The 12,234-nt window shown below is 39.9% G+C and overlaps 1 protein-coding gene across 1 annotated transcript; it reads left to right on the top strand.

Annotated features, from left to right (window-relative positions):
* Window positions 1-8,468: 8,468 nt before the first annotated feature.
* LOC309820368 (UDP-N-acetylglucosamine--peptide N-acetylglucosaminyltransferase 110 kDa subunit-like) lies at window positions 8,469-11,610 on the top strand (the record flags this gene model as incomplete). Its single annotated transcript, XM_082651075.1, has 2 exons — window positions 8,469-9,150; window positions 9,287-11,610. 2 exons carry the CDS (start codon window positions 8,469-8,471, stop codon window positions 11,608-11,610), a joined length of 3,006 nt encoding a protein of 1,001 aa, XP_082507201.1.
* Between the last annotated feature and the right edge of the window lie 624 nt (window positions 11,611-12,234).

Genomic DNA, 12,234 nt, shown 5'->3' with positions numbered 1-12,234 from the left:
TGAGCCCTGAACTCAGTGCAGATCAGCTAAATGTTGAAGGAGTGATCCAGCAATCTGCACAATGGGGAGAGGTGTGTGGTTTTGAGTGTGCATGTGGATGTGCTTGTGTATATTTGTTTTTGTTTGTCTTAGGTGCAGGAATTCAAGGACATCTCTGTCAAAACATTAGCTAAACATGAACTAAAGGAACAGAGACTTCAGTGCCTACATACAATAAGGAGTACAGTCATTGCAAAACTAGTTTGGAAAGGTCCCTAAACAAACAGACTACTACAGCCTTCAACAATCAAAAGCCCAGAAAACCCTGGGAAAGTGGGAGAATCTGATTTCCATAGACACCACATTATAATATTTGAAAGCCCAATGTTCAACCAAAAAACTCACAAGGTATACAAACACATGGAAAAGTATGGTCCATTTAAGAAAACAAATTAATTGATGAAACCATCCCTAAGGAAGCCCAGACTTTTCTCCATTGCATATTCTTGCCTCCTTTGTCATAGATTCATTGACCATAAGTGCATGGGTTTCTTCCTGGGCTCTCTATTCTGTTCCAGTGATGGATGTTTTTGTGCCGGTACCATACTGTTTTGATTACTGTAGGTTTGTAGCACAGTCTGAAGCCAGGGAGCATGATTCCTCCAGTTGTGTTCTTCTTTCTCAAGACTGTTTTAGCTATTCAGGATCTTTTGTGTTTCCATACAAACTTTAAAACTATTTGTTCTAGGTCTGTGGAAAATGCCCTTGATATGTTGATACGGACTGCATTGAATCCGTAGATTTCCTTGGGTATGATGGTCATTTTAACAATATTAATTCTTCCAATCTGTGACCATGGTATATCTTTCCAGCTGTTTGTGTCATCTTTCTTTTATGAGTGTCATATAGTTTCCTGGGTACAGGTCTTTTACCTCCTTAGGCAGGTTTATTCTTATGTATTTTATTCTTTTTTATGCGATTGTAAATGGGATTGTTTCCTTAATTTCTCTTTCTGATAGTTCACTGTTAGTGTATAGAAATACAAATTTTATATATAGAAATCTATTGTATCCTTCAAATTTACCAAGTTCATGTTTGAGCTCGAATAGTTTTTTGATGGTGTCTTTCAGATTTTCTATGTATCATGCCATCTGCAAACAGTGACAGTTTTACTTTTTCCTTTCCATTTTGGAGTCCTTTTATTTATTTATTTTTTCTTGTCTGATTGCTGTGGCTAGGAATTCCAAAACTCTGTTCAATAAAAGTGGTGAGAGTGGGCATCCTTGTCTTGTTCCTGATCTTAGGGAAAATGCTTTCAGCTTTTCACCATTGAGTATGTTAGCTATGGGCTTGTCATATATGGCCTTTATTATGTTGAGGTATGTTCCCTCTATGCCCACTTCCTGGAGAGTTTTTACCATGAATGGATATTGAATTTTTTCAAAAGCTTTTTCTGCATCTATTGAGATGATCGTATGGTTTTTAGTCTTCAGTTTGTTACTGTGATGATAAGAGACCTAAGACAGCTACAGAGGCTAAGTGACCTTTCCTTCCCTGAATGGGTAGGTATCCTTGTTCTGCCTTCTAATTGAGTTAGTATCTGAGTAAAGAACTGCCAGGTGTCATTTAGTTCACAATACACTGCTGTGGCAATATAGAAATGAATTTGCCTAAGTCATTTGGCTTTTCTCAATTATAGTAAATGAATATACTGAATGAATACTTCAACTTAAGGAAATGTTCTTAAAAATATATTAATGTAGGCAACTTCAGTGGAGAACTGAAAACAAAACAAAACATTCAGGTAAAGGGTTGAAATAAAAGTACACTCAGTTGTATCCAGCTTCCTCTTGTAAATCTCTCTTTTTAATTTAAGTGGACAGTCACTTGAGAATATCTCACTTGGGGCTAAGGAAATCTAAGCCTTCTTGGCCACACTGTATTCTCTTATGTCATTTAATAAAGACACCAGTTGGGTTGCTGAAAACAGAGTGGGAAAAATCAGTCCCTCACATCCAAAGTGCGGCTCTTGAAAATATGTGGGTTGTTGTAGTTATTTTGCTCTTCTGGCCTCAGAAGTTCTAATCTTAACCTTAGCCCCTCATGGAGAGAGACTTTGTAAACCAATTCCCACATTACTCATTATGTGACTGTTGAAAAAGAGAAACCCAGCTCTTTTCCTGTGCTTTCAACCAGTTGTCTTCTTCAAAAATCTGTTTGGATTGTTATACCGTAATCTTGCCTGGCAAGGGACTTATGGGAAGTTTCTTATTGTTTGAAAGTTTGGTGCCAGTATCTGCAAAGAAAGAAGAAAGATGTGTTTATCAAACATCCCAATAGTGAAGGTGTGTGAAAGCAACTTTTGAAAAAGTTAATCTGTCAGAGTTTAGCCGTATTATTACATTTTATTTTATTCATTGAAAATAAATAATTATCAATGAATCCTTTCTAGATTTTCTAGTTTCCCAAAGTTCCCTGTATTCACATTCTAAGAGGAAAAATGGTATTTTAAGTCACTGCTCTCCACCTTATAGTATTTATAATCACTCCTCGTTACCTCTTCCTTCCACGAAACGTGATCCTGAGAAGTGTCCTTTGTCTGTCTTTGTGGAATAAGTGATGAGGATGCATCCTGGAGACCTGTGAGATGTTTAACTTGTGGCATAATGAAACTAGGATGGAGAGTTCTGGAAAGATCTGGAAAGGTGGCTGGTAGATTGTGGCCAGATGTGGGAGAAGAGAGACGTACAGAGAGAGGGAGAGGAAATTTTCAGAGGGAGAAAATGAAACAAATAATTAAATAAGTTTTGTTGTGTGGTGTGGGATGCAAGCCTTTCTCTCCCCCTTTCCTTCACAATCTCTTTGTTAAAGACTGTGTTTTTCATTAGTTTTACTAAGATAGGATTTGCCATTTTGTTTGGATACTGAGAATGGACCCATGGAAACAGTTACATTTGGGTTATCTCTGACTATCTTTAAGGAAGAACATAAATATTGGCCACACTATCTATGCACATGCTATCACCATGCCTTTTTTGTTCTCTGTTCATATATCTAAGTCCTCTTCTTTCTTTAAGGTCAATCTCAAATCTCATCTGAAATGTACATTTATTGATAGATTCAACCCATAATGAACTGTCCCTTCTTTGTCCTCCTTAGGCTCTGATTATTTATAAAAACTCATTTTTGAACTTAGAAACTGTCCAATATGATATATTAGTTATTTCACCAGCATATGTTATATCCTCAACACAATTATATGCTTTTGTGGGGCTGGGATCATACATTCTGTAATTTTTCTCAGTACTTACACTTACTTTGATAAAAAGCACATTCATTCATCTAAACATCATTTATTGGATGTTAATTAAATATCTCAACTCAGTAAATATTGTTTGAATGAATGCATGCATGAATGAGGGAGTATGCAATAGGTAGCCTAATGTACCGCCCAATGTGAGAAAACCAAAAACATAAACAAAAAAGCAAGCCAAAAAGTGGACCAGGACTTTCTGTAAAATATCCTGCTTTTTGTTGGACGATGCCATGAAAATCAAGATGCTCCTGAAAGGTCTTAATAGCTGACCAAGAATAGTAAACAACTGAAATTCTCTCAGGCTTCTTCAACCCTATCACTGGACACATTTATACCTCTCAGGAATGGTATTAAAAGAAGAGATTAATAAAGCTTTTATAGATGAGTTGATAAATCTCTAAAGATTTAAGTCTTCATTGCCTCCTAGGTTTTCTCTATTTTGGGTTTCCAAAAGATTCCAGTAAACCACAGGATAATTAAAAATTAGACATTATCTTTCTTACCTTCACGTTTTTTGATGGTAAACACCTTTTTATTGTCTCCATAGTGCTGCCCAGTTTCCACCAGTACAGTACTTAAGTGAATTTTGCTCTGGATGGTGGGATATATAAGATGTAAACGAATTGTTCGTATATGTTTTAAAATTCTTCAAAAGGGCCTGGCCATGGAAATGCATTGAATATTACTTAAATAACTAAAGTAACTTCCTCAGAATTATTATTCTATTCTGGTTAGGATACTATCTGCTCTGGTTTGTTAAAATTTCCCTTTAGAGTGGTTTTAATTTTGTTTCTGATAGGGTCCTAGGATTTATTGCCAAACACATCCTGCATCTGTTTTTCTTTGAATTACTCTCCTTGCAGTTTCTGATTCATACAGGGCCTTACAGGTTAGTGACAACCTGGCCATCACAACGCTGGGAAGGACAGGCCTACTTTTCAGAGGTGCTGATGTTTTCTGCACCTGAAGGTTTTCAAGAGATATCAATCTTCCTCACCACCGCCCTTGGCCCTCTTAATGGACTAAGCAGTTCCTCATGAAATTTCTGTAGGATATCTGTACCAACTTCTCAATATTGTTCCATCCTGAGTCTAAATTCCTGGCCTCAAGGTAATGTTAGATTTCTAGCTCCAGCTCCTATTTACATAAGGCCTATACTAAGGAACGGAACCCACAGACATCAGTGCGCTCTTCTTTCTCTGGATTTAATTTCTCTGTTACTTTCTGAAACATGCAGGCGTTCCTTTCTTTCTTTTAATCTCAGCTATGTGCTTTTAACTTTTTCAAAATTGACCCAGAATTTACATGTGTCTCCAGTAAGAGTACATTAAATTGAGCTTAGTCTGCTATTCTACTGGCATATTTGAGATCCAGATAATTTGCTACTTAACTGGATTCAATGACCTGTATATTTCAGGCATCTAAAACTCACCATGTTCCAAATTTCCCTCCTTATAGTTAGTAATTTTCTTGGGAATCTGGATGACATTAAATGGAATAAAGTTAGTGAGTGGCCCAGGAATGCCTGAAAGTTCGTTTGTCAGAGTGGCCAGGGAAAGTTAATCAAGGAAGAAAAGCAAATGAAAAACAGAATCACATTATTATGGCTGAGTTTACTCCCAGGATTCCATGCAGAGCTCTCTGTAGAGTTGGGCTGGGTTATAACTTATGCCAGAGCTCTATGTGGGGCTGACACCATCTCATGCCAAGCTCTCAGTTCTGGGCTAATGTCATCTCTGGTCCACTCTGTGGAGTGGAAACTTTGGAGGAATGGCCAATGTGTTCTGCGGGGTAGGAAGAGGGAAATTGTGAATGTGACTTTCTAAATTGTGGAGGAACTAACCACTGTAAATGTGCCTTGAACTATGTTGTTTAATTTGACCAGTCAGATCAATGACTTTCCCCTTGAATGAAATGCTGCTACGTATATGAGCAGAAAAACAAAACTGGTATAAGGAATAGATAGCTGGTGGGAAGCAGCTGCATAGCACAGGGAGATGTGCTTGGTGCTTTGTGACCACCTAGAGGGGTGGGATAGGGAGGGTGGGAGGGAGGGAGATGCAAGAGGGAAGAGATATGGGGACATATGTATAACTGATTTACTTTGTTATAAAGCAGGAACTAACACACCATTGTAAAGCAATTATACTCCAATAAAGATGTTAAAAAAAAACTGGTATAAGGAGATGGAGAGACTGAGGTCTTATTTTCCCACCAATTAACTTTGCCTCTGACCATGACCTTCCCTTTGAGTCTCCTAGATCTTGGGGATGATCGCAGCCCCTTGGGTTGGGTGACAGCAACCCCATCTTCACTAGAACCTCTATAGTTAACTTTGATTTTTCCCACTCCGTCTATCCATCCCATGTATGCAGTCAGACATTTGATCTTGAACTTTTCCTGAGAAAATATGCTTGAATATAACCATTTCTTTTCACTCCCACTGCTACTGCTATTGTCACTTAACTATTGCCTTAACTAGGGCTTTATCTTTAAGTTCTTTATATAAATATATAAATATCTATATATAAATATAATACACAAATAAATAAAATATGATATTAATTCTGATGATTTTAAAGTCTTTTCTTGATAAAGACTTTTCCTGATAAAGATACACAATATCTTATATAAATATTTTTGTATTATCTGTTCTTTTCTTAGAATTTTAGTCATATGATTCTATCTCTTGGTTTGTCTAGAACTTTTTGATTGAATGCTGGCTATTTTATTTGGCTTTTTTTGTTTTTCTCAGTGTAAACATTGTTTTGCTTCAAAATATTTTATTCTACCTGGAAGTAGCAAATCTTCAAATTACAATTTTTTAAATGCTTTCAAATATCAATACTATAGGTGTCACAAAATCTAGAAAAATGACATTTAAAAATTAACTACTGCCACATGTGTCTCTATAAAACTTTTCCCCCACTCTTTTAGCTATATATTCTTTAACTGCCTCCTCATACGACAGTTTATGTATTTTCAAAATAAAATTTTAAGAAATAAACTTTGTAGTTTTTAGACATAGATTTCTTGTAACATGGTTGATTAGAATTTGCTTCTAGTTATTAATAGTTTAGAAAAGTTTATTTCAGCTTCACAATTTATTATTGATAATGTCACATTAATTTTCATTGTTAACTTTGAGAAAACCTCTATGGATTACTTCCTCATAAATATTTACTATTATAAATGCATTACTGATTTCAGTACTGCTATAGGTTTGTGCATTACAGGAATTCTGATAAAATACTCATTCACACCATTCCATTACACACATTGTTGATGGAGTATATTCTTTTATTTATTTATTTATTTATTTATTTTTGGCTGTGTTGGGTCTTCGTTGCTGTGCGCAGGCTCTCTCTACTTGCAGGGAGTGGGGGCTACTCTTCGTTGCGGTGCACAGGCTTCTCATTGCGGTGGCTTCTCTTGTTGCAGAGCACGGGCACTAGGCACGCAGGCTTCAGTAGTTGTGGCTCACAGGCTCAGTAGTCGTGGCTCACGGGCTCTAGAGCGCAGGTTCCTTAGTTGTGGCACACCGGCTTAGTTGCTCCGTGGCATGTGGGATCTTCCTGGACCAGGGCTCGAACCCTTGTCCCCTGCATTGGCAGGTGGCTTCTTAACCACTGCGCCATCAGGGAAGCCCCTGGAGTATATTCTTGACAGAAGAAAATTTCCGTTTTGACTAAGCATTGATGAGAACTGAATCTTTGACTTATCTTTCACATGCCTGATGATTGAAATAATTTTCCACAGAATAGCTTCTGGTTTTGTACTTTTCAGTTCTTTTTATCTTCTTCGAACACACATGCTTTGAGAGCTGTGAAGTGCAAGACATGGCAATATTGTAAGGTGGTTTTTGTCCTTATGCTTCTGTGTCTTGTGCTAGTTAAGTCAGTAGAGTAGTCAGTATGAGTACTGGAAGTTATTCCTGTAATGGGATAGTATATAGTCAATTACATATGGCGTTGTCTGAAAATCACATAATAGCCTCACTTAAAACATCTCCTTAGGGCTTCCCTAGTGACACAGTGCTTGAGAGTCCACCTGCCGACGCAGGGGACACAGGTTCATGTCCCGGTCCGGGAAGATCCCACATGCCGTTGGAGCGGCTAGCCCCGTGAGCCACGGCCGCTGAGCCTGTGCGTCCAGAGCCTGTGCTCCACAACGGGAGAGGCCACAACAGTGAGAGGCCCGCGTACCACAGAAAAAATAAAACCTCCTTAGCCAGATTTCAAAAAAGCCTGTGGTCATTCCAGTATGATCCAACATAGCGGAATATGATAGAAGGAAAATTGGCAAAGAAAGAGATGCTGGTCTTACCTGATGGAAGTTGAAATATCTCACTTTTGACAATTTTGCAAAAACCTATAATTCCATGAACTAATTTCTAGGGTTCTTCATAGGACCTAAAAAGGAACCCATAGAGTTGTGGAACAACAATAGAAGCTGCTGTGATGAGAAGCCCGGGCACCGCAACATAGTAGCCCCCGCTCGCCGCAACTAGAGAAAGTCTGCACGCAGCATTGAAGACCCAACGCAGCCAAAATAAAAATAAATAAATAAAGATAAATAAATTTATTTTAAAAAAAGTAATACTCAGGTTTGAGGCATGAGAAATATGATGAGGAGAAATTAGCTAATCCTTTCAGAACTTTTAAAATATCAAACTCAGTCTCTAAGATTTTAGCATTATATACAACATCGGTTACTTATTAGTGGTTTGGGAAGGCCAATTTAAAATTTTCTGATCTTACTGTATTGAAATTCACAGCCCTAATGTTTTCCACATTGACTATATGAATGATGAAGTAAAGTCAATCATGTATTTCCTTTCCAACTGGACAGAAAACAAAATTTTAAAAAGTGTTTGGACTACTGACTTTTGATTTCTTCTAAGGCAAGTGTATAGGTAATTTTTATTCCCTGATTAGGAGAAAAATGGTGGAAGAGGGCAGGGTTAAGAATTAAGATTTCAAGAGCATGAGAGGTAGATGGCCAACCAGAGTTCCTAAGTTTCGGTGCCTGTAACTGTTGCCGCTGCTTAAGCCTGCCAAAGCAGTGGTACGTCTGCTGCCCTCATATTTCCTACCTCTAGAAACATTCTTGCCAGTAGTGGCGGCAGGGGGACTCAATTACCCCCTTTTCTCACTCTCTCCAGAAGCTCCAGATGGCGTCTTCTGTGGGCAATGTGGCCGACAGCACAGAACCAACGAAACGTATGCTTTCCTTCCAAGGGTTAGCTGAGTTGGCACATCGAGAATATCAGGCAGGAGATTTTGAGGCAGCTGAGAGACACTGCATGCAGCTGTGGAGACAAGAGCCAGACAATACTGGAGTACTTTTATTACTTTCATCTCTACACTTCCAGTGTCGAAGGCTGGACAGATCTGCCCACTTTAGTATTCTGGCAATTAAACAGAACCCTCTTCTGGCAGAAGCCTATTCGAATTTGGGGAATGTGTACAAGGAAAGAGGGCAGTTGCAGGAAGCAACTGAGCATTACCGGCATGCATTGCATCTCAAACCAGATTTCATCAGTGGTTATATTAACCTGGCAGCTGCTTTGGTAGCAGCAGGCGACATGGAAGGGGCAGTACAAGCTTATGTCTCTGCTATTCAGTGCAATCCTGATTTGTACTGTGTTCGCAGTGACCTGGGGAACCTGCTCAAAGCCCTGGGTCGCTTGGAAGGAGCCAAGGCATGTTATTTGAAAGCAATGGAGATGCAACCGAACTTTGCAGTAGCTTGGAGTAATCTTGGCTGTGTTTTCAATGCACAAGGGGAGATTTGCCTTGCAATTCATCACTTTGAAAAGGCTGTCACCCTTGACCCCAATTTTCTGGATGCTTGTATCAACTTAGGAAATGTCTTGAAAGAGGCACGGATTTTTCACAGAGCTGTGGCAGCTTACCTTTGTGCCCTAAGCTTGAGCCCAAATCATGCAGTGGTACATGCCAACCTGGCTTGTGTATACTATGAGCATAGGCCTGATAGATCTGGCAATAGACACCTACAGGCGAGCTATTGAATTGCAACCACATTTCCCTGATGCTTACTGCAACCTAGCCAACGCTCTGGAAGAGAAGGGCAGTGTTGCCGAAACAGAAGATTGTTATAATACAGCTCTGCGGCTGTGTCCCACCCATGCAGACTCTCTGAATAACCTAGCCAATATCAAAGGAGACCAGGGAAACATTGAAGAGGCAGTTCGCTTGTATTGTAAAGCATTAGAAGTCTTCCCAGAGTTTGCTGTTGCCCATTCAAATTTAGCAAGTGTATTGCAGAAGCAGGGAAAACTGCAGGAAGCTCTGATGCATTATAAGGAGGCTGTTCGAATCAGTCCTACCTTTGCTGATGCCTGCTGTAACGTGGGAAACACTCTAAAGGAGATGCAAGATGTTCAGGGAGCCTTGCAGTGTTATACTCGTGCCATTCAGATTAACCCTGCATTTGCAGATGCCCACAGCAATCTGGCTTCCATTCACAAGTATTCAGGGAATATTCCAGAGGCAATTGCTTCTTATCACACTGCTCTGAAGCTTGAACCTGATTTTCCCGACGCTTATTGTGATTTGGCTCATTGCCTGCAGATTGTCTGTGATTGGACAGACTATGATGAGCCAATGAAGAAGTTGGTCAGCATTGTGGCTGACCAGCTGGAGAAGAATAGGTTGCCTTCTGTGCAGCCTCATCATAGTATGCTGTATCCTCTTTCTCATGGCTTCAGGAAGGCTATTGCTGAGAGCCATGGGAACCTCTGCTTGGATGAGATCAATGTCCTTCATAAACCACCGTATGAACATCCAAAAGACTTGAAGCTCAGTGATGGTCGACTGCGTGTAGGATACGTGAGTTCTGACTTTGGGAATCATCCTACTTCTCATCTTATGCAGTCTATTCCAGGCATGCACAATCCTGATAAATTTGAGGTATTCTGTTATGCCCTGAGCCCAGATGATGGCACAAACTTCCGAGCGAAGGTGATGGCAGAAGCCCATCATTTCATTGATCTTTCTCAGATTCCATGCAATGGGAAAGCAGCTGATCGCATCCATCAAGCTGGTATACACATCCTTGTAAATATGAATGGTTATACCAGGGGTGCTCGAAATGAACTCTTTGCTCTCAGGCCAGCTCCTATTCAGGCAATGTGGCTGGGCTACCCTGGGACCAGTGGCGTGCTTTTCATGGATTATATCATCACTGATCAGGAAACTTCACCTGCTGAAGTTGCTGAGCAGTATTCTGAGAAACTGGCTTATATGCCCCATACTTTCTTTATTGGTGATCATGCTAATATGTTCCCTCACCTGAAGAAGAAAGCAGTCATCGATTTTAAGTCCAATGGGCACATTTATGACAATCAGATTGTGCTGAATGGCATCGACCTCAAAGCATTTCTTGATAGTCTCCCAGATGTGCAAATTGTCAAGATGAAATGTCCTGATGGAGGAGACAACACAGACAGCAGTAATACGGCTCTTAATATGCCTGTCATTCCTATGAATACTATTGCAGAGGCAGTTATTGAAATGATTAACAGAGGACAAATTCAGATAACAATTAATGGATTCAGTCTTAGCAATGGACTGGCAACTACCCAGATCAACATTAAGGCTGCCACTGGAGAGGAGGTTCCCCGTACCATTATTGTAACCACACGTTCTCAGTACGGGTTACCGGAAGATGCCATTGTGTACTGTAACTTCAATCAGTTATATAAAATTGACCCATCTACTTTGCAGATGTGGGCAAATATTCTGAAGCGTGTTCCCAATAGCGTACTGTGGCTGTTGCGTTTTCCAGCAGTAGGAGAACCTAATATTCAACAGTACGCACAAAATATGGGCCTTCCCCAGAACCGTATCATTTTTTCACCTGTTGCTCCTAAAGGGGAACATGTTCGGAGAGGCCAGCTGGCTGATGTCTGCTTGGACACTCCACTCTGTAATGGACACACCACAGGGATGGATGTCCTTTGGTCAGGGACACCCATGGTGACTATGCCAGGAGAGACTCTTGCTTCCCGAGTTGCAGCTTCCCAGCTCACTTGTTTAGGCTGTCTTGAGCTTATTGCTAAAAATAGACAAGAATATGAAGACATAGCTGTGAAACTGGGAACTGATCTAGAATACCTGAAGAAAATTCGTGGCAAAGTCTGGAAGCAGAGAACATCTAGCCCTCTGTTCAACACCAAACAATACACAATAGACCTAGAGCGGCTCTATCTACAGATGTGGGAGCATTATGCAGCTGGCAACAAACCTGATCACATGATTAAGCCTGTTGAAGTCACTGAGTCGGCCTAAATAATGACTGTGTGCACAGGAGAATTACCCCTGTACCTGAGCCTCAACCTTCTGGGGGAAAGGGAACTACTTTTTCCCTATCTGTACAATACCATGCTGCAGATGGGTGACAGACAATGATAAGAAATAGCACAGCCAGACTTGCTTCCTGCATGATCATGATAGGGAGAGACACAAGAGATGGGAAACTGCTGTTCCACAAGGAGTCTCCATAGAATTTTGCAGCAGCCAGGTGTCTGGAAGGTCTGGAAGGTAAGTCTGGAAGGTCTGATCTCCCTTGGTCTTCCATGGGATGGATGGTTAGTGTGGAAGGGAGATAGAGATTGCCCAGCCGTTCTGTGATGGATTGATTGAGTCTTCTGAATTAATATTTTTCTTTATATTTTGGGTATTGGAGCTTTTTAAAACGTTTGGTTTCAGGTATTTTTATTCATGTGAAGTGTATATGATTCTCTTGAGATAAGGTTTCAAGCTAAAATATTCCCTGTTTTAGTTTCTGAACTCTACAGATAAATGGGGACTTTGCTGGTGTAGTCTTTTTATAGGTTTTATAAACCACTTGAGGCTATATCAGTCATTTTAGTGTCTGACATAATGTTTGGAACTATTATTGCTTTGTTGGTT

Source organism: Grampus griseus, assembly GCF_964374135.1.
Source record: "Grampus griseus genome assembly, chromosome: 1".
Taxonomy (NCBI): Eukaryota; Metazoa; Chordata; class Mammalia; order Artiodactyla; family Delphinidae; genus Grampus; species Grampus griseus.
The sequence above is the reverse complement of the archived record's forward strand: the minus strand, read 5'-3'. Positions and strand labels throughout refer to the sequence as shown.